The sequence below is a fragment of the Vollenhovia emeryi genome, unplaced genomic scaffold (genome assembly GCF_000949405.1).
Source record: "Vollenhovia emeryi isolate VEMERY1.0 unplaced genomic scaffold, V.emery_V1.0 DF939150.1, whole genome shotgun sequence".
Lineage (NCBI taxonomy): Eukaryota > Metazoa > Arthropoda > Insecta > Hymenoptera > Formicidae > Vollenhovia > Vollenhovia emeryi.
Window position 1 is genome coordinate 143,346 of NW_011967216.1, and position 24,238 is coordinate 167,583.

The 24,238-nt window shown below is 39.6% G+C and overlaps 5 protein-coding genes across 10 annotated transcripts; 3 read left to right on the top strand and 2 right to left on the bottom strand.

Moving 5' to 3' along the window:
• Positions 1 to 153: 153 nt before the first annotated feature.
• On the top strand, positions 154 to 3,314 carry LOC105565600 (nardilysin-like). Its single transcript, XM_012018922.1, has 4 exons — positions 154 to 629; positions 1,717 to 2,003; positions 2,521 to 2,733; positions 2,904 to 3,314. Exons 1-4 carry the CDS (start codon positions 548 to 550, stop codon positions 3,084 to 3,086), a joined length of 765 nt encoding a protein of 254 aa, XP_011874312.1. The 5' UTR covers positions 154 to 547; the 3' UTR covers positions 3,087 to 3,314.
• A 75-nt stretch (positions 3,315 to 3,389) lies between these two features.
• On the bottom strand, positions 3,390 to 5,980 carry LOC105565599 (biogenesis of lysosome-related organelles complex 1 subunit 6-like). The gene is made up of 5 exons (XM_012018921.1): positions 5,784 to 5,980; positions 4,599 to 4,706; positions 4,434 to 4,521; positions 3,736 to 3,822; positions 3,390 to 3,651 (listed from the first exon to the last, which is right to left on the bottom strand). The coding sequence occupies exons 1-5, from the start codon at positions 5,837 to 5,839 to the stop codon at positions 3,535 to 3,537; spliced, it is 456 nt and encodes a 151-aa protein (XP_011874311.1). The 5' UTR covers positions 5,840 to 5,980; the 3' UTR covers positions 3,390 to 3,534.
• Positions 5,981 to 6,014: 34 nt separating this feature from the next.
• LOC105565602 (sperm-associated antigen 6-like) lies at positions 6,015 to 18,773 on the top strand. Of its 3 annotated transcripts, XM_012018927.1 has the most exons (11): positions 6,016 to 6,249; positions 6,345 to 6,485; positions 6,699 to 6,961; positions 7,123 to 7,333; positions 7,447 to 7,625; positions 7,697 to 7,870; positions 7,937 to 8,089; positions 8,164 to 8,313; positions 8,389 to 8,547; positions 16,421 to 16,566; positions 18,557 to 18,773. In XM_012018927.1, the coding sequence occupies exons 2-11, from the start codon at positions 6,461 to 6,463 to the stop codon at positions 18,693 to 18,695; spliced, it is 1,599 nt and encodes a 532-aa protein (XP_011874317.1). In that variant the 5' UTR covers positions 6,016 to 6,249; positions 6,345 to 6,460; the 3' UTR covers positions 18,696 to 18,773. The 3 variants fall into 3 exon arrangements, with proteins under 3 accessions (XP_011874318.1, XP_011874317.1, XP_011874316.1); XM_012018926.1 differs by having other exon boundaries at positions 6,016 to 6,485; XM_012018928.1 differs by lacking the exon at positions 16,421 to 16,566 and having other exon boundaries at positions 6,015 to 6,485.
• Positions 8,623 to 17,271, bottom strand: LOC105565601. 3 transcript variants are annotated; one of them, XM_012018923.1, is made up of 3 exons: positions 17,062 to 17,271; positions 11,080 to 12,172; positions 8,623 to 10,327 (listed from the first exon to the last, which is right to left on the bottom strand). In XM_012018923.1, the coding sequence occupies exons 2-3, from the start codon at positions 11,290 to 11,292 to the stop codon at positions 10,244 to 10,246; spliced, it is 297 nt and encodes a 98-aa protein (XP_011874313.1). In that variant the 5' UTR covers positions 11,293 to 12,172; positions 17,062 to 17,271; the 3' UTR covers positions 8,623 to 10,243. The 3 variants fall into 3 exon arrangements, with proteins under 3 accessions (XP_011874313.1, XP_011874315.1, XP_011874314.1); XM_012018925.1 differs by lacking the exon at positions 17,062 to 17,271 and adding an exon at positions 16,579 to 16,672; XM_012018924.1 differs by lacking the exon at positions 17,062 to 17,271 and adding an exon at positions 13,460 to 13,584.
• Positions 18,774 to 19,252: 479 nt separating the features above from the next.
• LOC105565603 (U3 small nucleolar RNA-associated protein 18 homolog) lies at positions 19,253 to 24,171 on the top strand. Of its 2 annotated transcripts, XM_012018930.1 has the most exons (8): positions 19,253 to 19,867; positions 19,937 to 20,128; positions 20,770 to 20,955; positions 21,036 to 21,210; positions 21,275 to 21,460; positions 21,599 to 21,790; positions 21,864 to 22,032; positions 22,137 to 24,171. In XM_012018930.1, the coding sequence occupies exons 2-8, from the start codon at positions 19,968 to 19,970 to the stop codon at positions 22,598 to 22,600; spliced, it is 1,533 nt and encodes a 510-aa protein (XP_011874320.1). In that variant the 5' UTR covers positions 19,253 to 19,867; positions 19,937 to 19,967; the 3' UTR covers positions 22,601 to 24,171. The 2 variants fall into 2 exon arrangements, with proteins under 2 accessions (XP_011874320.1, XP_011874319.1); XM_012018929.1 differs by lacking the exon at positions 19,253 to 19,867 and having other exon boundaries at positions 19,874 to 20,128.
• The last annotated feature ends 67 nt before the right edge of the window (positions 24,172 to 24,238 follow it).

Below are 24,238 nucleotides of genomic sequence, written 5' to 3' on the forward strand. Positions count from 1 at the left end.
TCTGACTTTTAGTATGACATTTTTTATACATTAAACATAAATTTATTCAATGCTTAACATTTTTAATAATTATTTTCGTTAATAATTGATATGCAGCATCACCCCCCCTCCTGGAATTCATTAAAAAGAATCACTGAATTTTGTTATAAACGTTCTGAAAAATTAACCAGTGAAAAATTTTTTTTTTAATTCGCAGAAAGACATTTCTATGAGAGCTTGTGTTTTAAGTTTTATGCAATTTTCAACAGTTCTGATTCTCTTTACAATACCTAATTATTTAAGTAATTAAATGCGGATAGATAAAATATAATAATTGAATAATATGCTTAGTGATTTTAATGATTACACATTACAATAATATACTCTGATTAATGATGAGTAAATGTTTCGTAAATATGTAAAATCTTTATGACACCTTTATGACTGTTACGCAGATGTAACTATCGAAAGTTTTTGTGAATTTGTATCGGATTTCTTATACGCGATATACGTGGATGGTTTAATATACGGTAATGTTACCGAAGCAGATGCTCAAACTGTAGCTGATATGATCGAGAACAAGTTATCCAATGTGTCCAAATCATTCAAGCCCATAAGAAAATATGATCGTAGTATTCTAGTGGATAATAGTAAGTAACAAATATACAACTAATTTAGAACGAATAACAATAACTAATTTATAACTAGAACCACATCGATTGTCGATATATTTAGTTTCGTTTATCGTGTTCTCTTGTTATTACGTAGCAAAATTCGAAAGGCATTACAATTTTGATGAAATTCCACATAGTAATGCATAGAAATGGATATTAAAGCTACAAATTAATATCGGGAATCGATGTTATAGGATCGTAACTTAGTTATGACAGTCTTGATTATTAACACGCTTAGAAAATGTTGAATGTTTTAACTGACGATTGGAGATTATAAATTGAAAAGAGATAATGTGTAATAAGAGCATTTCTCTGACTACTTGTAATAATAGTAAATGTAATTCTATTTCATATTGAAGAGAACATCATTTTTGCTCTCTTGCATCTATCTTTTGACGAAAAATGATACGTAAAGGAATCGATAGTTTCGAATCATCACTAAAACATGAGTGCCTAATTTAATAGACAAAATGTAATGTACAAGCAATTTGTAGCAGATTTGAGCTGAATATTGCGATAGAGCGACATTAATTTACGTCCGCGTGAAGCTCAATCGCAATTTTATAATAAAAAAACAATGCAAAAGTTATTTTTCAAATAATTTTTCAATTATTCTGCTTATTAGTTTTCCGTATACGAGTGGATATGATGTAAGAGAAAGAAAACACGAATATATTTTTATATAAAATATTTTTTATCGAGCTCTCATTCTGTTACTCCAAATTTTAGTTATAGTTCTGATGGCATTCTGACAACGAAATTTGCGACAGAGATCGCAACCCTAGTAGCACAGTGCAGTGGCTAAACATTGGCCGGATATTGGGCAAATGTTTAACCAATGCTTGGCAAATGCACTGTGCTACTAGGGAACACTTGCGAGATCTGTTTTCGACAAATTTGACTACATTTGAATAAATGCATATCTATAATAAAACTTATTCGGAAACGGGTTGATATTGTCCATTTTATAATGATTAACTTTTACGCCTAATTTACAGTTATGTGAATATGGTAGTTATGATGTTATCGTCTAATATGTATGTTACGATTAATTTTTTTTCAGAACATTATTACGTCTTTTGCAAGGGGAACAAGGTCAGCCTGGATTCGTGTATGCTGGTATTTTGTCAAATTGATAGGAAAACGATACAATGGGATGTGATCTTAGATTTTATAGGAGAAGTAATTAATCAAATTAATTACACTATATTTAAAGAGAAGACATCGCTGATCTACGCACCGTGCGTTGATGTCTACAGATCGGTCGGAACGCAAGGCTTGGTAATTATGGTGCAATACACAAAGTCGAACGTAGACAAATATATTCAAGAATTTTTGTTGACTGTTATGGTAAGTGCTCGATAAGCAAATTCTCAGCGATTCGTTACAGCAGATTCGAACGGAAGTTACAGCGGACTGATATCAACTACGTTCATGTTACTAATTATTAATTTCACTGCTAATGAAACTTACGAATGAAACACGATGGCACGTTGGCCAGAAACCAAATAAAGTGATCGAGTCCTCTGTAACTTTTGCTGCCAATCTGCAACAGCCTATGTTATAATACACATCCCCTCGATTCGTATGTAAAACACTCATTTGTTTGTTTCAAATTGTTCTCATTTACAAACTGCTGCAATTTTGTCTCAGGTTTTTCTTTTTATGACATAAAAATCATATTCTATGCACCCTGTGTACATGCGCGAATTCCGCGATATCCTGTTTAGTATACGCTATGTAATTTAAAAAGCGCAGGCATGCATGCACACACACACGCGCGCGCTAGATACAAGAGCGACATGAAAATTAAACGATTTTGCGAGAATATTATTAACATTGTAACGACATTGTATTTACATCTTAGGAGCACATAAACAATATGTCCGAAGAGATGTTTAAGGCAATCAAGGAGCTCATGATTCAAGTCCGTCGCGACAAAAAACCGAAGACAATGCTGGAGCAGTCCGAAGTACTCTGGAATGAAATTTTGAAAGACCAATATATCTTCGGACGAATCGATTTGGAAATAGAAGAATTACACAAGTTAACGTTGCGCGAATGTCAGCAATTTTTCAAGGTAGCAACATTCTTACATCTCTTTACACGCATGCATATGTAAGATTCACTGGAAATCAAATTCTTGTTCTGAAAATTTATTGTTATCATAAATGCGGCCTGTTAAGCTTGAATATTTTTCTCCTAATGCATACTGTAACACGTATATCTTATATGTAAATTTTTTTTTAGAAATTTCTAATTGATAAATCTCCTAATTTGTCAGTATATCTGATACCCTGCATGATTTTGAATCTTACTAAGCGCGGGAATGTTGGTGTGCCCAAGGTAATGTTTGAAAAGAACGTTAAGAGAATCACCGATATCCTGTCATTTAAATGTAGTCAGTGTTTATGTGCGATGCCAAATTGTTAAAAAAAAAACTTGGTTCCTTCAATTTTCTAAGTCTAATTATTGATCTAAATTAGTTAAGAGAAAAAGGTAAAAACTTGATCTTCAAGTTTAACTAAAATGGCGCAATTTGTTTTGTAATATTTAGTGTTGAGATGTCAATCAATAAACATTTGTCACTTTTTAATTAAAAATTATCAATATAATATCAATATTAAGTTAACATATAATAAACGTATGATGAAACATTTACTTGGCTTTAAAATTTATTCCACTTGCTTAAAAGGAAAGCACTCATTGTGGCTGATCAAAGAAGTGATGATCTCATAATTTTAACATACATTTTATTATAAACAACAATTGTATGAATACATGATTTCTTATATACTTCTCTTATATAGGGTCTTTCCTCATATGCATACATTTCTCTTATGTAAATAATTTATATTAATTTATTACGATTTATACATGCTCAATTGATTGTAGATTTGCCAATTAATTCCTGTTCCCTGCGCAACTCTTGTTCACGTTGTTGCTCTCTATTCATCGCTTCCTTTTGCTTAATCTGTTGCAAACGCAACACGCGTTTCTGTAACAAGTCTTATGTTATATACATATAAACGAAAATACCTCTATTAGTACACACATCTTAGAAATCAGTTGTACAATTCACCTTTAGTTTAGAAGTCCTTTCGTGAACATTAATCATTTCTTTCCTTATCACTGCTAACTTTCCCTGATAAATTTTAACAGCTGAAAACTAAAATATAAAATTTTTATGCAATTTTTCTGCTACAAGACAGAAATATTAATATTCCAAGCACATGGCAGATTGAGTATTCCCAATCCAAAGTTTCCAAAATTAAAAAACGCAGATGCATCATGTTTATACTGATAAAGTGTCCACCATCATCAGTAACTATCTGTATCCATTACCCACTGTTTGTCTCGTTTATTTTCTGCTGTTTGTTTGGAAGATATTGTTAAAAAGGATAAAAACTCAATAGCCCTGTGGATACGAACAAGAGATTTTTCAGTACAATGGTCCCTCATCTTCAGTTGCTTCCTCGAGTCTTTTTGATATTTTCTCCCTTAAGATAATAACGTTAATGATACGGCCTCTCCACCTTAAGCTTTGCTTAATTTTTGGTCGCACTTATATTCTTTTGAAAGCAGAGAACATCGCGCTCCCTTTCTCGGCGAATGTTGAAACAAATTTCTTTGTTCGATCTTTACTTTTGTCTCATTCCGATCCCACCATATACTTCCAACAATACTCGGGGACTGAAGCGTCCCTGACTCGAGGCATTTTTGGGATCAGGGATACTCAATCTGTACAATCTGTACTACGAGAACGAAAGGGTCTCTTACCATATCATTTAAATCTATATCTTCGAATGTCTCGTTTATCTTTTTATTCTCAAGCTGCATTCGAACAAGCAGGGCATCCTGTTTGCTTCTGTAAGAAAAATGATATATAACGCAAATGGCCAAAGTGAAATTCCTATCGTGTGCATCGCTGATCTATATACTTACGTCAGCTCGGAAAGTTCCTGCTTAACCTGCTCCAGCGGAGGTTGATAAATACTCAAGAGACCTTCCGCGAGCTTTTCTACAGCTTCCGAGAAATCCACTGTATCCTCGCTATCAAATAACACCCTTAAATTGCATACTTTCGCGCATTTTGCATTATATAATTCAAAAATATACTTATGTTACAAATCTCTGTTGTATTATCATGTAATGTATGGATTTATCAATAAACGACGTAATTTCAAGTCTCAAACACAATAAGCAGAAAATTATACAAGTATTAGCGCAGATTTTCCTTGCGTTGTAATCTAGAGTATCAGGAAATCATACGTATATTGTAATAAATGTACATAATTGACTTCTTGTCACTACCAGCAACAGCTTCTTCATGACGCAACTGTATTAGCAGAGTATCGCCTCGATACAGAACAAGGGCCTGAGCAGAATGGCTGTCCTGTACTCTTAAGACGTAAGACAGTTATTGTGCATTATCTCAAGACCAGTGAACTCTATACATACTGGAATGAGTGATCTATAGTTCTGGCTGTTGCCGAGAGAGAGGTGCGTTGGGTGAATCCTTGTCTGTTGGGTGAACCCTTCTAGTACTACCTGATTGGATAATCGCATATAAGTGACGCCCTTCTTCTCGTCATTTATATGCGACTATCCAATCAGGTAGTACTAGAAGGAGACAAGGATTCACCCAAACGCACCTCTCTCTCGGCAACAGCCAGAACAATAGATCACTCATTCCAGTATGTATAGAGTTCACTGCTCAAGACTAAGGCTGATGGCAGAGAACAATCCGTAAACATAAGACTGTCTCAGTCGTAGACGTAGGGCAAGGCAGAGAGAAACGTAAGTCGTATACAATAGCCTTTCACGACTTACGTTTCTCTCTGCCTTGAAACGTTGTTCTCTGCCATCAGGCTAAGGCTTAAAACGTAAAACATTGTCTTAAGGCTGTCTTAAGGATATAAGACAGCCAATCTGCTCAGGCCCTAGAGCACTTGGCGCAACGCAATATCTCGGAGAATGAAATTATCTTTTTCTTTTTGAAGGTATTTAACGTGCCATCGACCGATCTTCCGGTCCTCTTGACCTCAGAGTCTCAGGAGTAAGAATTGACCACAGGGATTCAGAGAGCACTCGTTCGAGAGTGAAGCAACGACTGGTGGACGAGGTTACCTCTCGGGCTTCAATTGAATCTCCGCCGCTCCGGCCTCCCCGACATCGGTCATCATCTTCACCGTCTCACTCCCCCTTCGCTCTCATTCGCGGTCGCACGCGTCGGACGTGGTCGCGCGCAGATTCCTCAGAGATCCGGAAAGAAGGGACCGCGCGTAGAGATCCGACAGCTCGCCGACGACACGTCCATGCCAGCATTGCCAGCTGGATTTGCCGCAGTTCCATTCGTTCGCACGGCAAACCCCTCGCGCTGATTGGCCGCGCGGCTAGAGAGGTCCCGGAGTCTCCAGGAACTTACCATTTCGCGGCCAATCGGCGCGCTTGAAAAGTATTATTTGTACCTGCGCGATTCCGACTGCCACGCGCGCGCGCGAGAGGATCGCGTCCTCGACATTTGAACGGGTGAAAAATTACCTCTCGCGCGGTTCAAAGGGCGCGAGAAGCAAGCTAATTTTTATCCAAGAACGTAAGAAGGTTGATTTTAGCAATTCCCAGGCGTACCCGTCCAGATCCACCTGTAAGCGGCAGTTTCTCGGTTTTTGTTTTTTTCTTCCCGAACAGATGACGACCTCGTCGCGAGCTGTCAAGAGCCGTTCCGCGACAGAATCGTACGTTGGACGGCAATGACGGCGATTGATGCTTAGACGCAACGTCTGTAGATCTTCTGGTAAACCGATATGACGGCACGCACAATCTTACAAGGTACACCTCTCGTTAGTCGCCCGTTACGTTCAGTCGACGTACATGAACGTCTCTGCGCGTGGAAAGTTACAGTAAATGTACACGCTTATTCGCTATTGCATTCCGCATTATTTCATATTGCTAGAGCAACAGTGCATTTAAAAGATATATTAAAATACGTTTATATTGTTATATCTATATGTTACACTAACATTCTTCTTATCCTTTCTTCAGTGTTCGATCAGTATCAGAAGGCGCGGTTGCTCTTCGTGCAGTCCGTCGCGGATCTGTCCTCGAAGCCGAACAACATCGACTGCCTGGAGGCGGCGGGTGGGATAGACTTTCTACGCCCGTTGCTGGCGGACCCCGTGCCGTCCATCCAGCACGTGGCGGCGATCGCTCTGGGCAGGCTGGCGAATCACAATCCCAGACTGGCGCACGCCGTCGTGCGAAAGGACGTGCTGGCGCACCTACTGAGGAACATGGACAAACAAAATGTACGGGCTCCTTAAATGTAAGCACTTCGACCGTGTTAGAGAATTAATTCGAGACGCCGTGTCCCCCAGTTTCGGGGGAACTTCGATCGTAGCTTGCGACCCGTGAATCCTTTGCGCGCTTATCGTAGAGGTGTGCTCTTAAGAGAGATGCATTGTCGCAGAAATTTTATAAGAAAGCGGCGCTGTTGGTCCTGCGAGCGATAGCCAAGCACTCGCCGGAACTGGCGTTAATTGTGGTGCACAACGACGGCCTGCAGACCATAGTCAGATGCCTGGAGGACTTCGACCCTGGGGTGAAGGAAGCGGCCGCTTGGGCACTGGGATATATCGCGAGGCATAACAAGAACTTGGCTCAGGCGGCGGTGGATGCCAGTAAAATTGTCTCAAATATCGTATTTCTTCCGATAAAGTAGTATCCGACAAGTGAAACACTTGTTTGATGACGATGCCCCTTTGCTGTTTAATCGTATTGTAATCCTTGCCAGGCGCGGTGCCCCTTCTCGTATTGTGTCTGCAAGAGCCTGAATTGTATATTAAACAAGTCGCCGCGTCGGCTATCAGTGACATAAGTAAACACAGCATCGAACTCGCGCAGGCAGTGGTGGACACCGGTGCGATCTTCTTCCTCGCGAAGACCCTGGCCAGCCTCGATGCCAAGGCGAAGGTGATTTGACAAGCGCGTGTTAAACACTCTGAATATTAACACTGGACTATAATATATTATAATGTCCGCAGCGACAAGCGTTGTTAGCGCTGAGCAGCATAGCTAAGCACTCGGCGGGTTTAGCAGAGGCTGTGGTCGAGGCAGACATCTTTCCAGACATCTTAGTGCACATGGCACATCCGGACGAGAATGTCGGCAGAGTCGCGGCGATCTTGACCAGGGAGATCTGCAAGCACACGTTCGAGGTAAACGGCAGGCGCCGATGATCTCGGCGTAGAACCTTCTTGGTAAACCCGCAACGCAATTTTCAGTTGGCGCAGCTTGTGGTGAACGTCGGAGGCATCGCCGCGCTTATCGAATTAATTAACACCTCAAAGTCGGCGACCAGATTGCCGGCGATCATGGCACTCGGTTACATCGCCGGCCATTCCGATCAGCTGGCCGTGGCTGTGATAGGATCCAAGGTACGAGTCGAATGGAAGTGACCAGGTGATTTTTGCACTTTATGCAACACGCTGGAGTAATTACTTTGTAACAGGGCGTCGTGCAATTAGCGATCGTGCTGCAAGAGGAAGCGGAAGATCATATTCTCGCGGTGACCGTCTGGGCCATCGGGCACATTGGCAAACACACGCCCGAACATGCGAAAGCAATTGCGGTCGCGAACATACTGTCCAAGTTATTGGAGGTATCCAGCTATTCGGTATTCAGTTACTCTCTCAGTCGGAATTTTTAATAACGTTCCCGATTGCGATCTCCTTAGCTGTACAACGATCCGAAGAGCTCCGAGGATCTCAAGGCAAAATGCAACACCGCGTTGAAGCAGATTCTACAGAAATGCATGTACATCGAGGCCCTTGAATCCCTGCTGCACGACGTGCCCCCCAACATCCTGAAATATGTGCTGGGACAATTTAGCAAGGTAAGATTTTAGAGTCCAGTCGAGAAGACTTCGCGATCGCAATAACGTAAAGGCGAAAAGAACAGCATCCGCGAATTTATTAAACATAATATGAATGCTTTATTCAGTGTGTCTCACATACGTTCTAATGATACGTTATACAAAGTGATAATACAAATTTCCTTTCTCACCCAATACAACAACGTATTTAGGACATAGTTGCTCGTTACAAAAATTGCATAGAATCTTGATCAATCGAATGCAAAGTATAGCCCTTCCTCCCGTCGTCGCTCAATGAAGAATCGCGTTTCGTGATTACGTGTGGATGTTTACGTTGCACAATATTTAAATATATGCAAACGAATACACGACGAAGCTACTAACATACAAATTTTTGCCCTACTTAAAAATTGGTCGCAAGCAGCTGCGCGTAAGGGACGCGAATGTTTCCTTCCTTTTTTCCCCCCCTTCTCGACTCGTGGAAACTATTATACCATAAGATACAGATTCCAGGTATATCTCGGTAGCTCCGAAGAGAATATCTCTAACGCTATTATCGTACGTATAATAAGAATTTCCATACACGCTCGCTCACGCACGCACGCACGCACGCACGCACACATACACACACGTACGCATACTTAACTGCAATTGCTCGAATAATTTTACATTCCTACTGATCCTCTGATCGCACATATCCGCAGTCGACTTACTTCCGATCGTTTATTTCGAAAGCAAAACAATTTTTTGCCGATTAGATTGCACTCCTGACCTAGGTACAAAATATAATTGCGTTGCCATTACGCGTAGATATGCTCCGTATCATGTACGCTCAGAACAATTCAGAAATCCATAAGTAGAAGTTGTTTACCCCTTTTCCTCCCTTTCATCCTTCTTCTCGAACCTTCTTTTTTTTTTCTAAGATAGTATGGCACGTTTAATGTTCCAAAAGAGCACATGTTTCAGTCTTACGACAGCGAGTGGTTCGGCTAACAATAAGTACAGAGACATGTTTGCCTTATTAAATAGAAACTCATTTAAAAAACCTGTCGTTTAGGTATGCCTTAGAAAAGTGTTGAACGCACGATTGTTTTCCAAGTTGCTCTCGCTAATTCGCGTCTACCTTATCGTTTTATTCTCTAATGGCAGTATCTGATGTACACAAAGACGCAAATTGTACAAAAATGTTCGAATATAGGACAATAAAGAGCAATCAAGTTGACGAATGTTGATGATCGATCGACGATCGACCGGTAAACTTAGACAATACCTTAACGTTTCAAGTGATAAGGCATTGATTTGATATTCGTATTAGTCCATATGTATTATACAAATCTTATACTGTTACATATGCCCTCAGTTATGTATCTCTAATAAATATATAAGCTCGTCAACAATAACACAGACAGTAATTTCAGTATACATTAAGGTGCTGGCCGATTTGACGGGTCATTTCGGATTTTTATCGACAACATTAGCGGTTCTCATATTTTCAACAGAAGTGTCTCTTAGATTCTAAAAAAGAAATCTCTCTCACAATCAGTACATTGCAAAAGTGTGAAGAGCATTAGTTTTAAGTGTCCATAAAACACAAAAGGAAAACCGCAAACGTCACATTTTAACATGGGACATGTGAGACGACGCATATTTAAGACGAGAAAAATTTCAAAATGCAATTGCATAATGCATAGCGAAATGCAGAAAAAATGTAGCGACTTTACCAAAACTTTTGGTGCGTTTCGAATCTTAAAGCAATTAAGGCGTATATCCGGCTCAGAGCATGCAATCTGTCCAAATATTTCTGCAAAAACAAAACAGAAAAGTTATTCAACATCGAACTTTTTCTTGTGCTCAATATAAATGCTGGAAATTCACGTAGATTTGAATATAACGAAAGTTCATTGCGCTTAGCTGGCATGGAATAATAATAAAACCAATGACGAGAATTAAAAAGAAGCATGTCGATGAAAAAGACACATCGATTATTTTCTCGATAGGCAGATTGATCTATGATTACAGAGTGAATTGTTTTTTTCTCAACCATTTTCTGCATTTTTGCAATAATTAAAATTTTCCTGTATATATTTATATAATTTCTCCCCTATTTATATAAATCTTTCGATTGGCAGTTTTCTTTCATTGATCTTGTGTTATTTAATTAGCGATATACATAGAAAAGGTTTTTCTGAAAATAACTCGTAAAAGAAGATGTCAATCAAACAAACAAATTACAAAAAGTCAACGAAGTAGAGACCAAATTTTTTTGAATATTGAAATTGAAATAAATTTAGCGTAACTTTCGAACAATTTTCTATTATAGAACTGATATCCTTACGTGGTTTAGAACCAAGATCATCATTTAATCGATATCTTATAAAATGTCTGGCCGCATTCGTTATATGTATATGAAAGAAGGAGAAAGAAACGTATCGATAAAGTCTATCTTCATGCTCAAAAATTGCACTTTAAAACGTAGTAAGTTCTCGACCTAACTTACTCATCCGTTTCGTCATTCGGTTTAATGCTAGCGTAATTGTTCATGTTTCTATTCACCCTTAACATCTTGAGAAAACTGCCTAATACCAGTATAGTTTTTCTGTGCCTCCTAAAGATCCCGGCGTACAGTTCTTCGCGTACATCCCGCCTATCGCTGACATCGGAGTCGATACTCGACACCGAGACAACCGAGGGCTTGGCCGAGACCGGTTGATGATAATTGTTGGTCTCGCCAGTGTTAAGGATCACACAATGCTGATTGTTTATCATTCTGATCGCGACGCAACCCCTCGGGTCCTGCCTCTTGTTAATTTTTATTATACGCACGCCCGAGCCGTTCGCACGACTGTACAATCGATGAAACCTCGCAGCTCCGTTCGAAATGTAAAAGTCTAATTTCTCGGATACTTTACAAATCGCAGTTCTCGTTTTTTGGCGCTGGTCTTTAGGTCTCTGTCGCGTGATCTTGGAAAAACTGACTAGGAGACCTCGCAGAGGAGATTTTATAGACACGCTAGGTGCAAACGCGTAATGTGCAACTCGTAGGAGTATAGTGATAAAGTGCCCTTGTTTTTTACGTCATTCAAACTGTCACTTATCTTGAAAATTTAAGGCAGCTATCTCGTCTCGTTGGCGGTGTTTTATGTACCGAGCGCTCGCGATTACACGATGCTGAAACGACACTATTACGGCAATACGTTTTTCGTAAAGCGACCCGACTAAACTAAGTGTTTTAATCGTCGATCATCGAACAGTCCATGATTGAGTTCGAATTGTATCAGTCTCAGCTTCGTTTTCCTCGTCTACGCGGAAACGTTCGCGCACGCAGAAGCGCAATTCGCAATCTTTTTCAAACGCACATCCCTCCGCTCGAAACGCGTTCGCGTCTAAGAGAACGTCTCCGAATTTAGCTTTGAATGCGGCGCAAATTAAGCACACGAGTAAAAGTGTTCCTAAGCCGTTTTCACGGAACTTCCGGGTTGATCCGGTGGTCCCTCTTGAACTGCAATGAGGGTAAAATCAACAGTGAGCGGTTTCGATACTTCTTCATCGGGTATGATGCAACGTGGCGGAAAACGCACGTGTCGCAATGTCCTCTATTATTCATCAGTGGCGCAGTTTCACTCACGGTCCAACGTCAAGTGACAAACTGTAAACAGACGAGAGCGAGCGATGTAAATTTAAACAAATAACACGCAGAGACGCAAAGTGAACGTGCCATAAAGTATCTCTGAAAAATCGAGACGTGTTTGTGTGCTAAAAAAAATCCAAGGCGTATAGTGTAAAAATATTCGCGAGGTACAAAGAAAAGGATTAATCGAGAAAAATTAACTGCGTCGAGGAGGAAAATGATTTTCGATTTTGATAACGCGCGCTCGTATTTTTGCACGTATTTTCTTCATCTTCACTCTAAATCTTCATCGTTTTATACACGTCTCGTCGTTCCTCATAAAAATATTAAAACACAATTGTCCTAAGTGGAACACGTATGTTCTTTGCAAGACGTTTCCGAATGTATCTATCGGAATACAATATCTCAGATATGAAATATCTTATTCACTTTTCAATAATTTTAGATACGAAATGTATGCAAAAATCGATTCAAAAGGATCGTACAGATTTTATACAGTTCAAACGGGTCGTATTGTCAAAATGGGAAAAATGTTTCTATTTCATTTAATTGCACTTAATTGTGCTGAATTTTTCTCGACTTATTTCTCGGCTCAACAACGACACTCCTCTTAATAAGTACTACATATCCTTGCAATTGGTCTTAAAGACTTGTTTTCTAACACCCTGTACATGGACATAAATTATTCTTATATCATTCAAAACTGCGCAGAGTATGCGCGCTCTGCGGTAAATACTGCGTCAAAATTGATGCTATTAATAACGATAATGTGTTGTTTACAAAATTCCATGTCAGTGGTGGAGAACCGGTCAATAAGGCAACACATAGCGACGCGAGATCGAATACAGTCACCACTGCCAAATTTCACTTTTTCGTTATTTTTTATTTTTCTATTTTGTCTCTCTGTTTCTCCTCCAGAAATACGGCCGTCCGATACCGATGCAAAGTGCGTAAAACTGTATAGTAGCGATTGCAGGATTCAATGTATTGCTTACGAAAATTACAGGAATTTTATGTAAGCGAGTTTAGTCAGTTCCGGTGGCACCACGTAAAAACTATCGAGGAATTACAGCGTGAATCAATTTTAAACGATGTTAATTGTAACAACGATATGTTAGGGCGTACACCTCTACTTATTTTTATCTCACAATATTAACTTACTGTTAGTGCGAAGCATTTTTCGAGAAAAAAAAAGATCACCTATTCTTCGTTACGTAACTCGGTGGGGTATTGTTACAGTCACAATTCAGAAGCTTGCAGTAAAAATCAAGAAATTTAACACATCACTCTGTTGATCCTAAATACCTTGATTCAGAATGAAATACGAAATGGCACGTGTTGTTAGATGCATATAGTACACAAAGTGCATATGTAATATAATATATAGAGAAAAGTCCTCTATTATGAGATAGGCTCCTAATATGAGATAGCGAGGTTTTTTGTTAAATTAATAGCCATCATCTGTTGATTCCCCCATGAATTTATTGTCCTTGGAGTGAAATCTGTTTAGTAGAAAATAGATTGTTAGATTCCTATGATAGCAACACCACTTGAAATTAACAAAGGAAATCATTTTTTCCACTTTTAATTTTAATTAATTAAATTTAATTTAAAACACGCACGCACATATTACATCTTTTTCCTACCTTGTCTCTCTCTCTGTCTTTCTTTCAATAAACAGCTTTCTGATTCCGAGAGCATGGTACAGAATCACAAGAGAAGTTTGATAGGAAGATCTGGACTATTGATTCTCTTAATAGGCTGTTCTATGTACCAGTAAAGTATTGTTGTTCCCTATCATCCCTATTATCGATGAACTCAAAGATAGTTAGATTTAATACGCAAACATTCGATCGCGCACGAAGCAAGCATTGCCTCAACTGATGAGTCAGAATTAGAATCACAAACACGATGAGTAATACGACGATTGATATATATCTATGAGAACTAATATACAGCAAGGAGTCTCGAGTGGACCGAAAAAGCGAGAAATTGAAAAATAAACACTTGGCTTCTAAATTTATTAGTAGAGAAAAGTCCTTTATCGTGAGATAGATTTCTAACATGAGACAGCAGGTTTTCAACACCCAAATTCAATCACAAATCTTTTCTCGCAACGGTTACACAATCTAACAATGAATTTCCCACTAAACAGATTAACAGATAAGAAATTCATGGTGGAATCAACCGATGGTGCCTATCAATTTAACAGAAACCCCGCTATCCTATCTTAGGAGCTGATCTCATAATAGGGGACTTTCCTCTATATGTAAATTTTTACACTTTCTGAATATTTTTTTAAGGGTGACGGCATTTGCACGGTTAAAAAGTTATATGCTACCTAAGTATACCTTTCCTGCTTAAGCCAAGAATTCGTTACAAGAAAAACAATGCGACTATAGTTTGCGATATTATTGCATTAACTAAGGTATCCCTCGTGGAGGCTGCACGATCCGATTTACACTCAACATATACACATTAATATGCACTCAACTTGGTGGTTATTCGCAGTTGTGCAAGTACAGGACTATCTTAGACACTCTCACGCTGACGTTTACGAAAAGTGCTTTCTCTCTGTTACTACATACGTGTCGAAACAAATGATTATCTTATCGCTTTGTCCCGATACGCAAGTCAACTACCTCAGCTTCGTGATCATTGATTACGCAGTTCAGTTTACTGTTCAATAATTACACCGATTGAATTTAATAACGTCAGTCTGATCCGAATTCTGATCCAAAAGTGGCAGAGAATGCCGGAATATGTGTGTATTCCAGATAACAACATTAACTTAAGTACACTCGGCTTCCCTGGCAAGTATTCATAGTTTCTTACCTCAAGATCATCTTAATGAGTTAGTCGTTAGAAGTTAGAACTATATGCCACTCCTTTTTCTTTCTGGGTGAAAGAAAAAGGATTAACATATAGTTCCGACTTCTGACTAACGACTAACGACTCATTGTAGACCGGGCATTAAATACAAGGACGGACTATGAATACCTCTTGACTTGCATTAATTTACCAAAAGAATAAGATGCGTGCGGGGAGCCTGCAGCGCGCTCTCAGATAGTGATGCAGGTCAGGTTTCGGAAGCCTTATTCTTAGACGCGTTTCAACACACGACACGGTGACTCCTAATGTTTACTACGTCGTACTTCTGATTTTCTGTGCCGGCCCACTTCCACACAGAGCACGGCGCCTCTGCCCCCAGACAGCCAGTGTCAGCACAAGTTGCTTTCATATTGCTAACAAAAATGTTAGCATCTTGCTACGCATCTATGTCGTCTATTGCGCTGTTGTTTGCTAGCACTTTATGTCGGAAATTATACTTTTGCATCCAAACGGAGGGGTAAACCGCTGACCAAAATCATGTACACCAATGCCCACTAATGCCCAGTGGGCATTTATCTTAGTATCTTATTTTATCTTTATAATACCTCAGAAAGAGATCAGTCCATATTAAAAATTTTTTTTTCTATATAATCTCTGCTTTTCCTCTGTTTCCTCACGCCATTCAAGCTCTCCACTTTGTCCCAAGAACATGATCGTTGTACACTACATATTACACTACAAATCTCATTATTCTAATTTCAAACTTTTCTATTTTTAAAATACTTTCAAACATCTTAGCAATATGTCACAGATGCTTTAACAAATGTATTAATTGAAACTTTAATGGTTATATAAACACTATTTGACATATAATCTATATTTTATATTTTTATAAGACGTCAGAAAGATATCTTTTTGACAATGTCTCAAGACGGTTCTTTTCTGACGTCTTATAGACGCCTTTTAGTAAAGTCTTAAATATTCCAAAAAGTTGTGAAGACTCCCAAAAAAGAATTATGTAGAAAGGGAAGAGTGCCAATGTGAGCCACAAATGAACAGAAGACGGTTCTCACAAATTAGAAATAAGTCTTAAAGATGTTTCTTTTAAGACGTCATTTAGACATGCGTGTTGACTGGGTTGTTAACAGTTTGCCCATGCGATGTACTCTCTCTCTTTTTAGCTATGCACTTGACAACGACAATATGTTAGCATTATGCTAGCTGCACTTAAATCACTCAAACATTGAATTCACATTCCTAGCGAAGAGCTAGCAGCAGCTGCTGGCGTTTCATTTCCATACATTGTTTGAGCAAGTGAGCGCACTGGCCATCTGGGCCGTAACGTCGCGAGTGTTCAACCGATATTTCGCCGACCCTCTGACAAATAATCAAATCGCTTCTCCCATTTGTAACATCGTGTTTCCTCGCCCACAGATTTTGCCGCACGACGCGAGGGCGAGGAGAGTGTTCGTCACATCCGGCGGCTTGAAAAAGGTGCAGGAGATTCAGGCTGAACCGGGCACCACCCTCTCGGAATACATAACAATTATCAATTGCTGCTACCCGGAGGAGATTGTCAGGTTACTCTTTACCTTTTCTCTAAATTCCTCCCCGTCGCTTAACGTAAGATCAGAGGCGCATCCTTGCGCGACGGTTCTAACAAACGTGCGTCTCTTCGTTTCTGTCTCTCAAAATTACCTTCGCACTTATCTCCGACTCTCCTCTGTCACGTCCACGCTTTCTCTACGCCGTGTGCACGCGAAAATTCTCCTCGGCAATTCTCATTCAAGAACGTCTATGTCCCCTCTCTCTTTCTCTTTCTCTCCCATGGAAGGCCATCTAGTCAGGTCATTAATACATAATTAACTTCCCTACGCGACGCACAGCGATTCCTATCGCAAAGTGCGACCCGCGAGGAGATCAGGACGGCGGCCTGACCTCCCCGCGGGGGGTGGGAGGGGGAAACGACGGGATATTCGCGACGCGCGTAGCGAACGGGATGAATTAATTACCGCAAAACACTAGTTGCTCGTTTATAACCTTCTCCCTTTCGGGTCGCCGTTCCGAATACTTACACGGCTGGGCGAGGACACGCACTCGCGGGCTGTTAAGAGTCCGGACTAATACGGGCCAGTGTCGTTCACGCGCCGCCAGCGTATGCAAATAACTGCCGCGGCACCGTTTCTGGATCCCCGGTGTCTTAATTTAAATCGACCGTGCGATAAACAGCGCGCCCGCCATGTTGTCACAGCTGATCGCCGTGACTCCGGAGTGTGTGTGTGTGCGCGTGTGCGCGCGCGCGTGTTTGCACGTACGCGTGGCGCCTCGAGGCGCGCGCGCAGGATCAATAAATCGTCCCAATTATTACTTTGGCGCGCAATACGCGCCGATTAATAATACAATTAAACAGAGGAGTTGCCGTGGTCTTAGTCGGCCTGGATCTTGGTGGATCCGAGACGGTAGTACCTCGGCGTGAATCTCGTACACTTTTTCCCAAACTTGGCGAACTGCGCGCCGGCGATCTGTCGGTCTCTTGAAACGCAGTTTCTTTGTTCGGGCAGTAAAGCCATTTTCGATCGACATAATCGATGGAACGTTTGACGCCAGTAAACATTTTCTTTTAAATCGTCGATCTGCGATTTTACCGTGAAAAATATTACCTCGGGACTCGAATCGAGAGGCCTTGTTTTTTTTTAAAAATATCGCGCACGATAGTTTTTATGAATGCCATGCAGAACGTTAGACTTGATATTCTCGTAATATAACACCAAGACCTTACGATTCGTGACGGACGTTTTCACCGATGTGGGGTAAATTAATAATTTCTTCTCTTTCTTTTTTTTTTCGGACAGCCATCGCACGCGGAGAGCCTAGTCCCTCGTCTTTATCCGCTTGCAATCTTTTATTTTTCTTCTCTTTTTCCGTCGCTAATCCGTTTACGTATCGATCGGTAAAGAGAATAACGTTCTCGTGTGTGTTCGCTTCGATATATGCGACTCGAGAGAAAAAGGACAAATAAAAGCAAGGCTGTGCGCAGTAAATTTCAAGAATTTCTTTTTGTTAGAAGGAAGTTAGAAAAGGGTAAAAGGTGTCTATGTTAAACCGAGATTAAAGTTAGTCCTCATTGATAGAAATAGACGTGATAGTAATAAAAAAAAAATGCGAACGAAAGATCAGGACTCGATCCATCCAATTTCTTTTTATTAGAAGAAAGTTAGAAAAGGGTAAAAGGTGTCTATGTTAAACCGAGATTAAAGTTAGTCCTCATTGATAGAAATAGACTTGATAGTAATTAAAAAAAAGCGAACGGAAGATCAGGACTCGATCCATCGGATAAACCTAATTTTAATGCCAATTTTGAATTGGTTGAACTTCAATCTGTAATTCCTGTAGCTGATGCAAATGTAGTTCAATCAAAGACAGCCTTTTCCGTTCTTTCGCTTGTATTCCCTATATTTCATTCCTTTCCTGTCCTTTCTTCGTCTCTCGTCACAATTTTAATTTATTGTTTTTTAAACAGACGTAGTCGATAGACGAATGCAAGTTTTTTATTTCCTAAATTCGCTGCAGATACTACTCGCCTGGTTATCCAGACAGCCTCCTGGAAGCGGTAGAGCAATACCAGCCGAAGTGTCTCTTCGTCTTCGATCACAAGTCGTCACCTGAGAACACAGAATCCAACTTGTCGCTTTACGACGACGAGGAATGATTCTAAATTATATTATTTCGTCATTGTACTCTACTTGCATAGCGAGAAGCATTTGTGAATATACATCGTTATTAAGAATCGTATTTGTTTACTCATATTATGTACCATTTAACTAATTTTAGATCTACCTTTACCGAAAAATCTTAATGACTTTGTTATGCGATTTAATAACATTGTTTTCTTTTTTTTTTTTAAACCCGAGTTTTCTAAGGAAACTAAAACTTGGTACGAATAATTATACAGGTTGTCTCATTTTAAATAAGATTTCATTTTTGTGTACGTAAGTTTTATGTGTTACAGTACACAAAAATTTTTCAATAATTGAAACCGCGAGTTTTAGTCCGTGTGGCTTTAGGCCGGTATTCATGGTCCGTTCTTATATTTAAGATCATCCTAAGTATACTCTTAAGGTGATGCTGGAGTCTCTCTGTTTTACCGACATTTTTTAATTAGGGATATCTTTTAATTGGCTTTACAGAATTGCAAATTTCTTGTACACGATTAAAGTTCGCACAAAAATAAAAGTCCGTCTGCTCGACTTTATATAAAAAACGAAAAAAAATTAAATATTTTGGCATGTAGAGCTGTCACATGACGATAATATTTGCTTATACAAAAATTCTATAGTTTATATCTGCAAAATGAGGCCGGAGAGACCTAGAGACAACATGCAAGAACAATATTGTGTACTTGGAACTAAGATTAAAAGTCTAGAAAAAAAAGATAGGGTTAGGGAAAAATTTATAAATGCAAATACAGCTGTAGAATGATAAATAAAGGACTGCATGATAATAAGATGGCGCTGCAATCTGGTAGACAAGGAAAGATGTATCGTATTATTGCTCTCTCTTTCTTTTTTATGTAATATACATATACGCACACATACATAACTTTCGCGTTGTCGGTAAAACAGACAGACTCCAGCATCCCCTTAATGTGTTTTTAACCAATCGCAGAGCCGCGTTAGCTTCTTAAGACAACAGTTACGATTTTGAAATAAGAATCGACTATGAATACCGGCCTTACAAAACCGATTTAACTTTTGTAGCGATAGTAGCGCGCCCTGGTATACTTGGGGAGCGTAGCTGAAAACATTTCACTACTGCATCTGTGACCGCATGGCCTACGGTGTCGCTGCTCCACCTTCAGATACTTCGTAGTCTCAGCCCCAAGTAAGCACGTGCGGATAGGTTGTGTGTACTCGATACAATATACAAAATACAATACACAATACTTTGTAGCTTGTACGCTAAACTTGTCGAGTGAAGCGAAATGGACGAGCAGACTGTACATAAAACAGCTTCTAAGCGTAGTAAAAATGATGGCGAGCGTAAAGCCAAGAAACATACGTCGAAAGTGTTGTACACTCAAAAGTTCACGGTGCCTTATAGGAAAAAGCGGAAAAACGAGTACGACTCTGCTGAAGAAGCCAGGTAAAAGCGCGCCAGCGCATGGTAATAGTTGACTGGTAATATTCAAGGTTAGGGAAAATTGTTTTCGGTGATATGAGCGATATCGTCGACAATCTGTTAGAGCCTGAGAATATTTCCGGAGCGCCGTCGACTTACAATCCGTGCTTTCCAGCAAGCGACACAAGTCGACACAAATGTCGTTCTGTCTTTCTTCGCATTCAATGAATAATAAAGACAGAACGACACTTGTGTCGACTTGTGTCGCTTGCTGGAAAGCACGGAATGTCGTTCAGCGTTCTCTCAGGTCCAGTTTCACAAACGTCGGTTAACTGTTAACCAGAGTTCAGTCGACTTCCTATCTTTCTCTATCTTGTTATCCAAGAAGAGACAGAGGATCAATTAACCATGGGTTAGCGGTTAAACGACGTTTGTGAAACTGGCCCTAAGTCTCGTAAATTAAAAATCTTTTGGTCAATTAATTTCAAGCCTCTAAATTAAGTAGCGAGTTCAGCGCGAGTACTTTTTAAAACGCTGAACTTTCCCCCGGACAGGAAATTATATACGGAACGAACGTCGGGGATCGAACCAGAAACCCTTCAGCATTGAGCTACACGTCGTCCCGAGGTGATTGTAATAACTTAATCGCGCTATTCCATTTGCAGGTTGGAGAAGGTCGTTTTCGGCGATACCAGCGACATCGTCAGCAATTTATTTTCCGAGGTCGATGTTTCCGAAACGACCGCTAAGAATGACAAGGACCAGGATATTTCAGCTCCCAATTGTGGCGACGACGCGCAGCCGCAGAAAAGGGAAGCGGCGTGGATAGACGAGGACGACTACAGTTACACGTAAAACGGAATATTTCCCTTTTCGGGCAAATATCGTGCATTACTTCTGCGTTATACGGATTTCTTATATTTTCGCGCAGCGTACAGACGGCTCTGGACCAGCAGAATCGCAAATTGCTGTGCGAGAGGCCGGAAAAGTTGTACACCACGTATTTGGAGAACAGATACAAATTGTTTGTGGGTACCCCGAAGTGGGCGGAGCTCGAGAAAACGGACGTAGCCGATGTCGACGACCTGGAGAGCAATATCTTGAAGGTACTTTGGCTTTCCTCTTCCCCTCGATGGAACGGAATCTCAATATGTCGTTTCCCATATTTAGCACAGCTGCCACTTGGAAGCGTCGACAGCAAAGAATCTACCGAAGAACATTATTGACATCAAGGCCCTCAAGGCCTTGAACAAAAGCACCCACACGGAAGGTCCTATTGTCACCAGCGTGGAGTTTCATCCGTCGTCCACTGTGGCTCTGGTCGCTGGCACGTCGGGCGTCTTGTCTCTGTTTCAGGTATCTAAATGCGCGAGGAAGAAGAAGAGGATTTGACTGTTTAGATAAGAATTTCTCTTGAAGCCAAGTCAATTGAATTATTAGAACGTTTACCGTCGATTATTATATATTGAACTATAAATCGTTTCTGCTTTGTAGGTGGATGGCCATACAAATGAAAAATTGCACAGCATGCAATTCAAAAAATACCCAATTAGCAAGGCAACATTTATGAAGGACGGCACGGAAGTTTTGCTCGGCTCCCAATATTATTCGCATTGCGAAATTTATAATTTGATGAGCGGCAAGATTTACAAGCTACCTCTGCCGCACGGGATTACGAACATGAAGGTTCGTGGGATCAAATCTGTCGGAAGTAACTTTCGTAGATTGAAGGCTGCAGGGTACATTTTGATATTTTCAGCGTTACGAGGTGTCCCCTGATGGCAAAATAATAGCTTTGTGTGGGAGGCTGGGAGAAGTATACTTACTTCACAACTCCACCAAAGAACTAGTTGGTACTCTCAAGATGAATTCTAAATGCCGGGCACTAGCGTTTACACCAGACAGTAAAACTCTCATCACGCACGGCGGTGAGTAGCAGTAGGGCCTGTGCAATCTTTGTTTCTGTGAGCACCTTCCGACGAGATTTCTCAAAATTGGCACATTTATATCCCTTTCTCGTTCGAACCCGCAGATGGTAGCGAGATGTACGCGTGGGATCTGAACACTCGCACGTGCATCAATCGTGCTGTAGACGACGGAAGCTTGTCTTGCGCATCGCTCGCCGTGTCACCGAGCGGTCAGTTTGTGGCTACTGGTAGCAAACAGGGTGTGGTCAATCTGTACGATACGAAAAGCGTATTGGAGGATCGAAGTCCCGTGCCTGTCAAAATAGTAATGAATCTCGTGACTAGCGTTACAAGCCTGAGATTTAATCCGACTTCTGAGATTCTGAGCGCGGCATCGGTTGACAAACACAATGCATTTAAGATGTTGCACCTACCATCGTTTACCGTGTTCTCGAACTTCCCGACGCTTCAAACGAACATAGGCCTGCCAGAAGCCATTGCCTTTTCTCCCGGCGGTGGTTATCTCAGCATCTCTAATAGAACGGGTTCTGCTTTACTGTATAGGTTGAAGCATTATGGAAACTATTAATTGTATTTATAAAAGAATTTTTCTTACGGATTGTATACAGTATACAAATCTATGTGGAATGTGTAAGATCGGTGTGTAATTGTCTCTTTCATATGTAGGTACATTTTAATTGATCTAGCCTACTAACTGCTATTAGTTTATTCGTACAATTAATTTTACACAGTCTAGGAAAAGCTGTGCGACATTAGAAAGATACTAGATTATACATACCGATGTACTACATTATATATACCCTTAAACAAGAAATTGAAAAATTTCCGCATATTCAAAAGCAGCAAATTTTACATCCTTTTATTTATAGTATCACATGTCAATTTATTTACTATCGTTTCATATTCACCGTGCAGTAGAAAAAAAATCATATTTTTACTAAAAATAAAATACACAATGTGTTCATATTAAAGCAATTTCTGTTTATGAGGAAAGAATTGTAGAAAAGTGATAGATGTTACATTTAAATCATCTTCACTTCATTGACACAAAGCGTTTCTTAACGTTTGAATATTACTTGCCTTAAGAGACACAAATGATTATGTACAAACGATACCTCTTAACATTATGAAAATTCTTGTATAAAGTAGTAAAGACTATAAACTAATTTGTTTCCTTTTCCATTTAATTAAACCGAATCTTGTGGTCCAATTAATCACGAATTTTTGCACGTTACATATAATACAGACTTTGTACGCATTGCAGTTCCTCTATTTACGGCACGTCTAATTGCAATAAATATTTTTTTTATATCTTTATATATTTGTACTATGAGTAAAAAATGATGTTACGTAGGAGTTTTATAAATAAAACAAGTTCGGATAATATTTCGCTAGTTAAATGTTTAGAAAAACAAAATGATATAATGTGCAACGTGAACGACGTATTCCAATATACATCGGGAAATGTAACGCCTAAGTCACAAATTTACAGAATGGAGGTGATTGTCACCTTTGGTCGTTTGTCTCTTGCACGTTCATCAGAAGCAAATCGTCCAGAACTTTGTATACATTGCACTCCGTACATTTCTAATTGAGTAATTTAGAACCAAATGTTTTTATAAAGTAACATGTGCCTCATACATGAATACATACATACATATATTTACACACAACGTACCTTTATGTCACAATGTTACTTGGTATACTATATGCAGCCGAAAAAAAACCGATGGACATGTTCGAAATATCTTTTTTTTTTTACAGGAGATCCTACTTTGTAATAAATATAAATTATATGTTTATATCTCTTCCTGAATACTTGTACGCATGTGTTATGCATGTCCGACAACCGACATGCGAAGTAGCTACTCGTTTCATCATTACATCTCGATTCACTTAAAAAACAAAAACGTAGTCGTTGCTTACTTAGCAAGCTGCAGATTATCATAATTTAATTATAATGTATGACATATTACGCGCACGCGCAAATACATATACATACATACACGTTCACATATACAGTTCTCTGATCCAAGAGTATAGCTGAAAAAAAAAGATTCTTTACGAAAAAGCAAGTAATGAATGTAGAATAGATATACAGATTTTATTTCCGAAAAAATAACTAAAAATTGGAAAGTTTATATCTTTATGCTTATTTTAACTTGACTTTTTAATAAAAATTACCTTGATATATATATAATATTAT

Bases quoted from the DNA above. Each gene is read 5' to 3' on its own strand.
- LOC105565600 (XM_012018922.1), top strand. From the start codon at position 548: ATGATCGAGAACAAGTTATCCAATGTGTCCAAATCATTCAAGCCCATA. The intron at 630-1,716 runs GTAAGTAACAAA...ATTTTTTTTCAG, and splicing joins TAGTATTCTAGTGGATAATA to AACATTATTACGTCTTTTGC. The intron at 2,734-2,903 runs GTAGCAACATTC...ATTTTTTTTTAG, and splicing joins AATGTCAGCAATTTTTCAAG to AAATTTCTAATTGATAAATC.
- LOC105565599 (XM_012018921.1), bottom strand. From the start codon at position 5,839: ATGATGACCGATGTCGGGGAGGCCGGAGCGGCGGAGATTCAATTGAAG. The intron at 4,522-4,598 runs GTAAGTATATAG...TTTTTCTTACAG, and splicing joins CAGGAACTTTCCGAGCTGAC to AAGCAAACAGGATGCCCTGC. The intron at 3,652-3,735 runs GTGAATTGTACA...GACTTGTTACAG, and splicing joins AAAGGACTTCTAAACTAAAG to AAACGCGTGTTGCGTTTGCA.
- LOC105565602 (XM_012018926.1), top strand. From the start codon at position 6,461: ATGACGGCACGCACAATCTTACAAG. The intron at 6,486-6,698 runs GTACACCTCTCG...TCCTTTCTTCAG, and splicing joins GGCACGCACAATCTTACAAG to TGTTCGATCAGTATCAGAAG. The intron at 7,626-7,696 runs GTGATTTGACAA...TAATGTCCGCAG, and splicing joins GCCTCGATGCCAAGGCGAAG to CGACAAGCGTTGTTAGCGCT.
- LOC105565601 (XM_012018923.1), bottom strand. From the start codon at position 11,292: ATGATAAACAATCAGCATTGTGTGATCCTTAACACTGGCGAGACCAAC. The intron at 10,328-11,079 runs GTGAATAGAAAC...TTGTTTTTGCAG, and splicing joins GTTTTCTCAAGATGTTAAGG to AAATATTTGGACAGATTGCA.
- LOC105565603 (XM_012018930.1), top strand. From the start codon at position 19,968: ATGGACGAGCAGACTGTACATAAAACAGCTTCTAAGCGTAGTAAAAAT. The intron at 20,129-20,769 runs GTAAAAGCGCGC...TTCCATTTGCAG, and splicing joins GACTCTGCTGAAGAAGCCAG to GTTGGAGAAGGTCGTTTTCG. The intron at 21,791-21,863 runs GTTCGTGGGATC...TGATATTTTCAG, and splicing joins ACGGGATTACGAACATGAAG to CGTTACGAGGTGTCCCCTGA.